The sequence below is a fragment of the Anneissia japonica genome, unplaced genomic scaffold, assembly GCF_011630105.1.
Source record: "Anneissia japonica isolate Jap-2015-1 unplaced genomic scaffold, ASM1163010v1 scaffold652_len952628_cov199, whole genome shotgun sequence".
In the NCBI taxonomy this organism is placed as follows: domain Eukaryota; kingdom Metazoa; phylum Echinodermata; class Crinoidea; order Comatulida; family Comatulidae; genus Anneissia; species Anneissia japonica.
Genome location: NW_022757608.1, coordinates 581 through 14249, shown reverse-complemented (window position 1 = coordinate 14249; position 13669 = coordinate 581). Strand labels below are relative to the sequence as shown.

Below are 13669 nucleotides of genomic sequence, written 5' to 3'. Positions count from 1 at the left end.
TTGATATTGTCTGAAGAAGAATTTCCACTCTACAGCTTAAATCATGCCAACAACCACAGTCCCAGGATTGATTGGATTATTGATTTGCTAAAAAGAAAATCTTATGAGGGGGGCGCTTATTCAAACGGGGCGCTTAAGGAAATTTTCGCGTTAGGAGGGGCGGTTATTCAAGCGAGTACGGTATTTTATATTCATCTAATTTCCCGACCATACAAGACGTTCTGTAAAGGCGCCACCGGCGCTTCATATATGAACGAAATCCTTCAACATGGCGGCGTCGTCAATCGGTCCAACAAGCAGTCGTAGTCCAAAGGATGTACAAACGATGATAGCAATTCTGAAAGACATGGGGGTAACAGAGTACGAACCTCGAGTTATTAATCAGATGTTGGAATTTACTTATCGTAAGTTTGTTAATTATATAGCCAAAAATTCGTGCTAATTTAGCCTAGGCCTACCGTCTGCAACTTTGCCAAAGCTGGAGGAGGACCGCAGACACAATCAGGCGCCGCAAGGCCTACCTACTACCCTCACTGCACACCGAGGCCTAGCCAAGAAAGGAGGGCGCACCTATTTTCTGTTCAGTTTTCAGTAGTACAGCGTAACAGTTTATACTGTAAATACTCGTTCAGGAAACGTATTGTGATTTTTTTTCAGGTTATGTCACTGACATTTTGGATGATGCACAGATTTACTGTAATCATGCTGGTAAAAAGGTTGTCGATGGTGAAGATGTTCAGCTTGCCGTGCAGACACGCATGGATCATTCTTTTACCTGTCCACCACCCAGAGAGGTAAATCATCATCATTTCTTTTCTCTAAATGAATCAAACATTTTTTTTGTGTCTTCATACCGAATACAAAAATAATATTAATAATAAATATAATAAGTACTGAACATGAAAATGTTTCCATTGTTTGTAGTCGAAAATATTGAATACAAGAATAAGAAACAATCAAACAATATATTTAATGACTAAACAAATATAATTAAACATCAATTGTAGCATTTCATTATAATTATGTTAAATATTTAATAATCTACATCAAGACTGTCCCAAACATTTTCATTACTGTGTTTAACTCACACAGACATGACGTGACAATAAATCATGTCAAGCTGCAACATGCGCTGCTGTCTTTGTTCCATAACTTTGTTTTATTCTTTAAGATGAGCTATTCAATGTTTTAAAAATTAAGTGATTTTTTTCCCCCACCATCTACAGTATAGTGTGTTTCGTTGTTGTTATTTAAAAAATGAATAATTATGTTGTGATGTTTGTTTTTAGCTTTTACTAGAGGTTGCCAGAGTAAAAAACAACAGTTCACTTCCAGCCATCAAGCCACACAATGGTCCAAATCTTCCACCAGATCGCTACTGTTTTTCATCCACCAACTACAGACTTAGATCTAACAGTAGGAAAGTGAGTGATTTCAAATTCACAGATTTTTAAAATAATTAATAATGATTATAACGAATTTCACCAGTGGTAATGCCTTATTCACCAGTAGTAATGCCCCATTAATTTATGTAGTAACTAAGATTCTGTCTTTAATGTGCTTCTGTCTGTAACATTCAATTAAAGTTCAACCGTGCACTGGTGGTACCAGCACAAAGTCAGAGGAAATATCCTATCTCCCCAAACCCCCCCCCCCACATCAAACATGTATGGAGTCCCATCATTCTAACACCAGTGTTGGTTGTCTGACTAAAATTACAACTTTGCAGAAAGTTATTTTGATTCCAGTTCCTACTAAATTGCAGTCTAAATGTACAATTTTTACCACCCTAAAATGAATGAAATTCTCCATCTCCCCCCCCCCCTCATTTGACCACCACTAGCAGGCCCTGACAAAAGCAAGGCTCTAGACAATAGTTTTAATACCCTGTCAGCAATTTATGGAGCCACCTGTGAAACTCTGATAGGAAGACCATGATTTAATTTTACTTCTATATGTACTACTAAAGATATTAGTAATTAGAAAATAATATTTCATAAATAATAATTGATAAAAAATAAGAAACTTTCATTATCGGAATATAATGTGGCTTCTACAGTATTATATCATCAGACATCATTGGTATTATTTTCTTTGCAACATACCGTAAGTGTTCAAATAAGCGCCACCCTTCTTGAATAAGCACTGCACCAAACATGACTTTTTTCGTTAAGCACCGCTTATATTACCCTGTGTGTAATGAAACACTTTGAGGAACAGGGTTTTAAATACAATACAGTGTTCAAATGAATAAATGACATTAGAATAAATGAAGACACAAGCATTTCTTTATAAATGTTTATGTACGATAATAGGACCTATAATAGGCCTACCGACTACATGAATATGTGAAATAGGTAACATGGGAACGGGCATGGAAAGCACCAAGCCAATATTTTTTATAAGCGCCGCTCTTGATTAAGCGTCACACTGAAGCCACCAACATGGTTGTAGCTGTAGGAAGCTAAGTGTGGGTGATAGACATTTTAAGGGTGGATGGTTGATAACACTGGTAAACTCTAAATAATATGAGTGGATTTTAAGGATGGAAAAGTGGGTTAATAAATGTGGGTGGAGCATCATGAAATTAGCTTTAGACTGGTTGGAAAACTTCAAGGCTGGGTGGCCCTGCCCCTTTATGCCCACCCAACTATATCTCTACACCAACAATTTTATAAGTGCTGCGGCACTTATTCGAGCATTTACAATAAATTAAATTGATTTATTATTTCTTCAGACCTCTGGTATGGTTCTTCCTTCAAGATTGAGTATAAGTTCATCCTCAGGTGAGTGGAAGCAAATAATAATACCATTGCTATATTCTTCGTATTTATCCTAACGTGCTAGCTAGTGATCAAGCTTGGTATATTTTAGTAAAAGGCCCTTAAATCGGCAAAAACCCTTTTGTTTCCATCTGTAAAATTAGATGTGGCTAACTATCCTTTTAAAATGAGGTATACTAGTTTTAATTAATTGTTTAATTTTAATGTTCCCCGTATTTTATGCTAGATATTATATTTTAATAAAATATGCAGGTGTCCAAAGCTGGAAGAAGTCCCTTCCGGGAGATCTGATTAAGTGATCTCTCTTAATACATTTTAGTTTCATTTTGCTGCACATGATTGTACCCATCATCACAGACTTCCGAGAGACAATTGATAATAATTGTAATAACATGCAACTATTATGAATTTGGTTATGAGATAGGTTATTTCCTGGGAGATGCTTGTAGGAGTGTGGGAGTATCTCTGCCGCGACTAACCAGAGCTTTTGGGACTCCCGACTATGTGACTTTTTTGAGATTCAAGAAAAAGTACAGATCCTGCATAAATTTTTACGACATGGTCTGTAAAAAAATATTGACTTTTGCAAATTATGCTCCCGAAATTTAAATGAAACAACCAACCATTTTTTATATATTCTGGTATAATTCTGGTATATTTATTTCAATCATCATACCATAACAAAATTAATTGAGATGATTAATTACAAAAATAGAAACTATACAATATAAAATCCTATAAATTATTATTATTACCACAATTACTATTACTATCACCATTATACAATTTAAACATATTCAAAAAAACTAACTGCACATAAAGAAACATTTCATACAACACTACTATACTATATAAAGCTTCAGTTACAAATTCAAATACACAATTCAGCAATGCAATTCACAACACATTAATTACATTCTCTTTATTTATTTGTGATAAAATCCAGCCATTTAGAGGGAAGATTTTTAATGATTTAAAAAATGATCTTGTTAAATGGGGATTAGGTGAATATTGGGAACCTTTTCAAACTGGATCTTTAGATTATAAGCATCAGTTATTTCTCAATAATCTTTATGACCAAATTGGTAATTATGAATCAATAATTATTGTAAAGTATCTCTCGAGGGCCCATGGAAATTGAGATCCGAAATATATAAATCCATGAACACATTACCACCCATTTTTTTTAATTTTTTTATTTCTTGTTTAACCTGGGTTAACGACTCAGTTGAAAACCAATTGTTATCCTTATGTGCGTAGGATGTGATACACAAAACATATAATCCTAATCTACTTACTTTAATAATAATAATATTATTCATAAGAACAACATTAAAGATAATAATAATAATAATAATGATAATAATAACAACAACAACAATAATTATTATCGTATTTATTACATTAAAAATAGGATTAAAGTAAGCCAAAAATTAAAATGCTAAGTGAATTGTTTTAACTATCATCTAATACTGTAATTAATAAGAACATTAATAATAATAATAATGATAATAATAACATTAATGGGCTTAAATATGCCAACAATTAACCCTTTGAAGTTGTGGCCTGTATCCCATATGGGATAATTTACTGTCCCTGGATGCGCGGCCCATATACGGTACAGGACTATTTCCCCTACTGTTTTAATAATGCTGCCCTCTGTTGCCGACTCTTGTAGGGGATTTCCCTAACGTCATAGCAACTAGACAAGGCTTAGCGATTGTATAGAGAAAAATCGACAATTTTTTCTGTCAGTGATTGATGTACTTGGATAGACGAGGATAGCGGGATTGTTTATATAATAATTAATTAATTAATAATATATAATATGAATCTGAGGAAAGATTTTCACTAGAAACATTAGCAGCGCAACAGTAATGCTAGGCCTAAGTATGCAAATGTTCATTTTGGGTTTGTTCATGTACATGGACCCCCCCCCCTCCCATATTTCAATACCCCTACCCCCATCTTCTCTATTATATTATTATTTCATCAAGTATACTAGTTTTAGTAAAATATATCCTAGGTCCAGTAGTCCACCCTAGTTAGAAATAAGCATATTTAGGCCTAGCTAGGCTTACTTGCCCTCTATCGGGGGAGGGGGGGGGAGCGTGTGATAGAGGCCGTTCCCCAAATTATCACCTCAATTACCTTTGTAATCGTCATAAATATGAAAGCATAATTTTATTCAACCAAACATTTTATTTCTGTAAAAAAACAACATATACCACATAATGCGTAATATTTATGAGCATAGGAATTTTTAGTGTCATTTACATGGGGTTTATGGGGAAAAAAGTACCCTTTTTATCCCCCTAAATTGCAATTTTGGGGCACATGACCTTTGACCAAGGTCAAAAAGTCAAACAATTTTGCTATTTTTCAGAAGCCCAAAACATTTTACCCAACAATCAAACCAACATTTGCAGAAAGTTACAGTCATAAAAATGTATTATGCGTTTTTCAGAAACCTATTAAAACTCCTTAAGGGGCCCCAGTGACCTAGAATAAACCCCCCCCCCCTTTAGACTTCAAAGGGTTAAGATGCTAAGTAAATTGTTTTAACTGTCATCTAATACCCATTAGGCCACGAGAATGAAAGTTGTAGGTTTGCGTCCAAAAAATTTTGAAAACATATGAGGCATTTTTTCATTTTTCATTATTCATTATTTTTTTTATAAATGCTGTCCACAAGCCGCAGCATTGGTAATTTTACATTTATTCCCAAGAAACAATGCTTTACAGTCATAAATGTACACTAGCCTATAAAACAGATCCTTTTCTACATTTAAGACCTCTTTAAACATACGAGATTTCCTATTAGTCAGAAAGATCAATTTGACCCGTAAATGACCTCGGCAGTGATCGGCGATCATGGTGCGATGTGGCCAGGCCTGTCTTCGCTCGGTGTTCGCGACGAGTGATCAGTGATGAATAGATCGTTTTTCTGTCTGTTTACGACTTAGAAAGTCTGTTTTTTAAAACGAAGTATATTTTTTTTCAAAATAGGCATGCGGGCGGTGGACGCAAACCTACAACTTTCATTCCCGTGGCCTTATACTTTAATTAGTTTTTGACTTTTAATTTACTAATAAATATGAACCTATATGTGATAAATTTGTTTAAAAAGCTCAATATTATTGCTATATTATACTTTGTAGCAATATACCATCTAATGTAAACATACTCTATATTTAAAATAATACAGTACTATATGACATCCACATATATGTCATGTTGATTGATTGACTTTTATCTTCATCTTTCGTTTTCATCACCGTTACAAAATTGAAATTGGAATTTAAAAATAAACAGCAGCACTGTGGCAGAAGCCATAGATTTATCATTTTGATAACCCATGAAAATCTAAATGGTCTGAAGAAGAATTATTTCCAGTAGGGTCCTTCTAATGGTGGTTGTTCTACACCGGCTAACAATCCCCTGCTCTTTTCCACTACATTCTTTAACATGCATACAGGCCATAATGCACACAGGACCAACAGTTTGTACTTCTATCTGAAAGACAGTATGCTAATGATCAAACATGGATGTAGTAAAAAGTAGTATCCTACTACACAGGGAAAGCAGAGATGGGAACTGAACCGGGGACCTTAGATCTCCACGGTTCAGCGCACACACAGTATCTACCACTTATAGCTTAAAGCTGCTCTCTGCAACAAATTTTAAAATATATCAATATTAACTTGGCTTTCAATATTATGATTGTACATCTTATGTTTTAACGTCTCCCCTTCTTATAGTTTTTATTGGTTTTGTCTCTACAGTATCTTAAGTGTATGTCAATGGAAATCAAATTTCACATTGTATTTTGTTGGACTAAGCAATCTTGGATCTTATTACCCAATATAAATCCACTGTTTCTGCGTTCACTTGATTCAAATTGACTGTCCTACATTGGTTGACCTTTTTTCTATTGCACGCATCATGCTGGAAACTAAATATAATCACTTCTGCTGAAGTAATTAATTAGCTTGCTATTTTATGGGTATTTTTATGAATTCAGCAGTGAAAAATAATGTTAATGCAAACACATGTGGATGCGGCAACAGAAAACAATTGTCAATATTACTGTAATAGTGGGTATGGTATTAATGGCATAAATATTTTAAAACAATTTTTTGACATTGATAGCCTCAAATATTGCATGCCAAAGAAATTTAATTACACATTTACATTAGATAATTCCATGTGATTTGAATAAAGTCATCAGAAAACAATTGCATTTTTATTTACTGTACAATGGTTTATGGTACAGTAACATTAATGGCATTTTCTCGTATGCCCATTGTTAAAAAAAAAAAAAACTAAACCCTGCTTCAGTAACATTACATGCCTAAAACAAAATTTAATTATCCCACTTAAACTGGATAATTCCATCTAATTTTAATAAGATATGTACGTATATTTTAGAGACCTGCTTATAATGGGATGATTAAAGGATAATCCAGCACTGCTAAAATATAAAGGCAATGATTACTGAGACAAGTCTGCTAATCATTTTGTATTTATTTTAAGATAAACATTGTTGTTCTTATGATTTACTTTTGTGCGTCCAGGGAAATCAGCTACTATAACTTTGACGTCAAAATCTGCATCAGGAATTAAGCCTGGTTTCACTCATGCTAATGTTCTAACAACACAAAGCAGTAACACGTCTAAAGGTATGTATGAACAAAATGATGGCAATGTATGTAATGGTGGTTGTCATGGTGATAATGTAGAGGATAATGTACATGCATTGTGTGACACAATTATTTCAGAGGTCACAAGTTTGAAGAAGCAGCTTAAGGGCTGTCTCTTATACACAATATATATATATATAAATATATGTGTGGGTATATATATAATATTAAAAATTGTCGACACAAAAGTGAAACCTGTTAATGTCAAACAGTATAAAAGTATATTTTTTGATCATATATTTCCAATACAGTATCTGTTTCACTAGGAGATGGTTTGGTATTAATTCATAAGATTATAAATCAATGAAAATTTGTAGATAAACCTATAAAGGCATTGACACCTTCATTCATCCCCTCTTGGCTTGACTGGTTTAATAGCAATACTAAGATTCATACTTGCTACTGATAGAAAATAGCATCTTTCATTGCTTTAACAAGGCAGTAGCCAAGGATCCACCACCAACAAACCGAAGGGAGCATATCACCCCCATGCTCCTGGTAAGGCTTGCATGTGTTTGAGTGTGTTCTTTGCTTTATTTGTTTTTTGTTTTTTGGTTTTTTTTTTATTCATTTTATTGTATCTTATGCTATTTTTCCCAATTTTACAGTGGTATGTGTCTTTATGTCAATTGTCAATAAATATATTTTAAAAAATAATAATTATCAAATTCTGTCAAATAGTGTAAGGCCAGGACATATGTTAGTATGCAGTAAATACAAATTTAAAAACAAGCAAAATGTAATATTAAAGAGGATAAGCTTTTCTGTAAAATTTTCAGAATATCTGTTTTTAATAAAATAATTAAAAGTCATTTAAGTAAAAGCTAATAAATAACTATGCATTAGGCGAGAATTTTTGATACCTTGTTTCGTGAACATATTTTTTTTTTTTAATCTTCAGAGGAGGGGGGCGGAAAATAAAATAAAATTTGGGTTTTTTATTTAGCAAAAATTTTTGCCAAAAACATCCAGATGGAAAAGAAAATATAAATAAAATTTTATTGGTGAATGTAAACAGTGCAGTAATGGGATGGTTAAGTGCTTTAAATTTGTATATTTTAATAGGAAGAAATATCATCATATTTTTAGAGATTTGAAGGCAGCGACGGGCATAATAAAAATGAAGGAAAACTTTTATTTTTGTCTGAAATTTGCATTTTTTTTCGTGGCGGCGGGTGCACTTATTGGCCAAAAATGAAATTTTATTTTGTTTGAAATCATCAGTATTGGCGGGGGCATACCTTTTCCGTAAAGCATTTCTATCACAATAACAGCAATCGACAATGTTGATACTACACTTTTTAATATCATTATTATTCAAGAAAAATACATTTCAAATTTATTTTGTGCAGTCTGAAATTATACCATGGTTATTCATGTGATGGATTTTGGCGCTATAGAAGTTTATTTTGATTGATTTCAGATTGATTGATTGATAGATAGATAATTATTGAGTAATACTTTCACTATTTTTTTTTTCTCTACAGCTATTCCACACATTCAGCTTCAATCATTTAATACAGAGAAGGCAGATGGTAACCTACAGAAGAAAACAAGTAATTCACCACAAGTCAACATTATTTTTAACCAGAGTGTGAAGAGGAAGTTAGATGATGAGTAAGCTGCCCCTGACCAAAATTGTTGTTGTACTGTACCTTTTGTAAATGTATATTTGTCAAATAAATAAATGAAATGAAATGAAATGAATTAAACTTACGAAGAATTTGACAACTTAATAGACTTAATGTGAGATTCTAAGGTTAATATTTCTATCAATAATATGTAGTACAATTAATTACTTTATTGGTAACCCATCAAGTCCCAAGCATATATCTAGTCTTTAAAAAATATTTATCATGTTTTTATTAGTCATTGGACATATGTTAATTAGGCCCATATGTTAATTTTGACTTTTGTAACCTCTGACCCTGTTTTCGTGATTGGGTCATATATGTCCCAATGGGTTAAAATAGCAAAAAGTGCACATTTTTACAAAGCAAAAGCTATTAATAAATTTATAAAAAATCACAGAAAATGCAAAATCAATTTTATAAAAAAGTTTTATTTAGTAATTTACAATATATACACATATATAGTGTACACACACCTCTCAAAAATCTTCGTACCAGATTTTAAAAATAGTTCTAGTTTTGGGAAAATGTTCAATATTTACAATGTGGAAGTAGTTCATTTTGTATGGTGTTCTTCGAAGCAATTCTGTTTCTCTGAAAAGCAGAGAGCTACCTTGCATTTTTCACACGTCGTGTCAGTCTTATTGTCTTTGCATATAGCACATCGACGACGTTTTGCATCCTTCAAGGGCCAATGGGCCACCTCGTCAAGTCGCACATCATCATTTGCAAGTGGCCGTTTTTGTTGTCGTCATGCAGCTGTGATGGTAAGTGGGGTTGACAGCCTGCCTGGCTTTCTGGTGTTAACCTCAACTAATTCTTGTGCAACTATGGCCTGGAATTTTCTTTGGCTCAATATAGAACCTTTTTTAACTCCAGCTTTCTTGCATTCGCGGCGATACAAAAACCAGGCATTCACAAGTGCAATATATACACATTGCCAGAATAAATACAAATACCATCTTCGAGAAATTATGAAATTTGTATCTTGCAATGCATGCATCGAGCAAATCGACTACTCCCATATTGGAACAATACATGGTCTCGTAACCTCTACAAATTCTTTATTGACTTTGTCCCAACGACGTGCTTTATCGGTCGGTTCAACACCAACATAGCTTGATATCAATGTTACTCGCTTGGTAACAAACCAACCAACCAACAACAATATTGCTTGACTCTTCAATCCTCCAATCATATGTTCCTCTTCCCTTTTTCTCCATTTCTTTTTCTGTTAAAAGTTTGCTACCAGCAAGTCGATTTCCACGTAGGGTCCCAATGTAATGGAAACCTCTGTTTTACAGAACTGAAGAGATTATTGGCATACATTTTGAAGTTTTGATTTTCAGGAAGGGACTCGCATAGTTTGACATCGCCCCCTAAGCCTAGATCTGTAATTTCTCTACCCGCTCCTTTACCTTGATAGACCTCAAAGTCGTACAAAAACCCAGATGCCCCACATCGTGCCCATATTTTCAGTCCCCATAGGTTTGGTTTGCCCCGTATATACTGCTTTATGGCGCTGTATCGTCCACGAAAAGGCACCATCATCTTGTCAATAGAGTTGTATTCCTCTGGCGTAGTTTGAACACATTGTGTGTGGAAAAGTTCGCAATTTTCCATAGTTTATTTCTTTTCTCATCTTCAGTTACATCATTGTTAACAAAATGTAGAGTAGTCAACAGGAGCTGAAATTGGTTATGACTCATAACATCTGCTACCGGATCATGCCGCATCTCATTTTCCCCATACACTCTTACGCCTAGCATTTGTACGATACCCATTCGGAAAAACATTCCAATAAACTGCTCAATTTCCTTAACATTGGTATTTACGCACTTTCCTGTCTTCTCTACACTATAGGTGTAGTGTTGGCGACAATCAACTCTACCATGGCTGGGTTAAAAAACTTTCTAAAATATGTATAGGGTGACTCAATATGAATTATTTCTGGATAGTCAGGCCCTGTAAAATCAGTGTTTGGAGAGTGAAATTGTTTCTTTTGCCATTTGCTGCCACTACTTTCATCATACTCTTGGCTTTGGCTTGGCGAATACTCAAAGGATAAATCATCATTTTCTGTATCATCATCACTAATTGATGCATCAAACTCACTTTCATTACCATCAAGTGCATTCAAAACTTCTTTGACTGAAAAATTATGTCGATGATTACTGAAAAAAAATATTTAAAAAAATAAGATTTATGAGAAAAAAAAAATAAATAAAAATAAATATACAGTAATTGCATTTTATAAGACAGAAAGTGTGTATAATTTCAAAATAGTGTATAAAAAGCCTAAACACATAAAATTAATATGGTATTGTTACCCTAATACAAGCATGATAACCCATTGGGACATATGACCCAAGCTAAACAACACCAACAGCCATTGGGACATATATGACCCCGTTTTTAAAAACAAGTACTGTACTACATAAAAAGTTGTAGTAAAATTTATTTCTTAGTAGTATAACTATCATCTATAAGGTCTATTGATAATATTTATCTTGTTATTACAACAAATAATATCATAATTTTTGCATATTAGTCCTAGCAAAATTCAAAAACTCCACTCCACACTTACCTGCTTGAAGAAGCCAATGTGTAAGTGCTGTATCAAAGGAATGTTGATTGAATCGACTTCCTGTTGACCTCAAAGTGTGCCTTATATGTCCTTATGGGTCTTGCAATGATTTTTTGTATTTATTAATTGGTCTAGGATAGTCACATGACCAAGTCATATGACCCCCATGGGTCTTGATGGGAAATTTATGTATCTGCCACTGCCTCTCTGAAGATTTAGCTGAAGCTAAGGAATCATAAAACTTAGTGGAATGGTACATAATAATCGAAGAAAGACACCATTCAATTTTTGGGAGCAAAGGTCAAGGTCACGAAAATCTGGTTTTTTTTTTTAATTGCTTGGCCATAAAAGGGAAAAATAGAATTTCCTCCTTCATATTCAGGCACAGGCCTAAGGTATAATGTCACTGAATACGATAGACTATTTAATTATTTTATTGAATGTATGCTGCAGCACTCCAGAAAATAGTGTGCCTGAATTTGCCCATCCATCATACACGGCCTGCGTATACTTTGGTATTCAGACACACGGCGGAAAATAATGCCATCGCCCATCATACACGGTCGCATATTGTTGGTATTCAGGCACAGGGTGAAGGTATGCACTCTATGGAGTGACTGCTCTAGTTGGTAAAGTCAAAAATGGGTTTTATTTGAACTGGATGGTAAATGATGTAGTATTTTATTCTTGCATTTCTTTATATTATTTGCCAATTTTTGTTGAAAATTTCAAATAATTACCTTTATGTTAAGAATAAATAATATATTCAACTTTCAACTCTGGTAGCTGTTCCGCCCTGCAATTGTGATGATGATGATGATAAGACCTAATAATATCATCAGCAATATAATTCTTTCGTAAATGAAATGTAAAGAAAAAGTATCTTAGTGTGCTTTTGAGCACAGAAACGCTCAACAGGTAGCCAACCATGTAATCAAATAATTTGTAAAGAAAGTTTAAAAATACTCTTTAATTTCACTGAAAGCCTGAAGCTTGTCAGCCATGTCTTAAAGCAGTTTTAGCAGATGCAAATTACAAAATGATTGCAAAATGTAAATATGTAACAATTCTATTTCCATGTGCTTGGTACCTTGGTGAATCAACTAACATTAAGCAATTGTCGGGTAAGAAAAGCAAGCTCCTGTGTCTGCTTTGTTTTCTTAGAATTTTCTTGCGCATATTTCTGGTCAAAATTGTTTGTAGAAAATCCATATGGAAAGGTAATTTTTCAACAGTTTAAGCCCTTTAAGAGAATTTGAATTATCCGGAAGATACACAGATCTGTTTGAATTTCTTTGACAAATGATTAATTATTTGTCACCTCTGATTCCAATGGGGTCATTCTGCATTCTGTGTTGCTTTAACACCACTAAAGTATCTAGCCTATGTATATATTTGGGATAGGCGAACCTGGATGGAAAATCTAAACTGAAGGCTGAAAGATGTGCATATTTTGTTTAGTGGTTAAGATCTTTTTCCTGATCCCAGTCTCTGAGCTAATAAAAACAACTGCACTTCCTATGCCTCACAATGAGACTTACTAGTCATTAAAATACAGTACCTATGGAGTGGCAAAAAGGGTGCTCTCCCCTTGTCCAAGAAATTTCTATTTTTTGTTATTTTCTCTCGTATTTTTCATTTTGTACTTCACACACCTGATGAAGCTGGCATCGACTTCCAGCAAAAGCTTATGCTGAATAAATTATATCTTAAATGCAAGTCTCAGAGTGCTGCCTCATTCTTACCTGTTATTACTGTTTTTGTTGTGGAATAAAACATATAAAAAACCCCAGCAACTTGTGAAAAGCATCTTCCCGCTCAAACCATAGGTCCTCAATTGTCACACCAGCACATTCTCTACCTGGACAAAAATACTAAATCCATCCAAGTTTAACAAATTTGCAGGCGTGAGAATTTTGTTTCAAAAACTTCTCCCACTACTAAATTGGATATTTTGAAAAAGGG

The 13669-nt window shown here is 33.9% G+C and overlaps 1 protein-coding gene across 1 annotated transcript; it reads left to right on the top strand.

The window, feature by feature from the left end:
• The first annotated feature begins 242 nt into the window (after positions 1-242).
• LOC117124824 (transcription initiation factor TFIID subunit 9-like) lies at positions 243-13423 on the top strand. Its single transcript, XM_033271154.1, has 6 exons — positions 243-404; positions 658-794; positions 1290-1424; positions 2738-2786; positions 7361-7465; positions 8974-13423. The coding sequence occupies exons 1-6, from the start codon at positions 269-271 to the stop codon at positions 9105-9107; spliced, it is 696 nt and encodes a 231-aa protein (XP_033127045.1). The 5' UTR covers positions 243-268; the 3' UTR covers positions 9108-13423.
• The last annotated feature ends 246 nt before the right edge of the window (positions 13424-13669 follow it).

Coding starts and splice junctions, on each gene's coding strand:
- LOC117124824 (XM_033271154.1), top strand. CDS start 269: ATGGCGGCGTCGTCAATCGGTCCAACAAGCAGTCGTAGTCCAAAGGAT. Junction 1,425..2,737: donor TTAGATCTAACAGTAGGAAA/GTGAGTGATTTC, acceptor TTATTTCTTCAG/ACCTCTGGTATGGTTCTTCC. Junction 7,466..8,973: donor AAGCAGTAACACGTCTAAAG/GTATGTATGAAC, acceptor TTTTCTCTACAG/CTATTCCACACATTCAGCTT.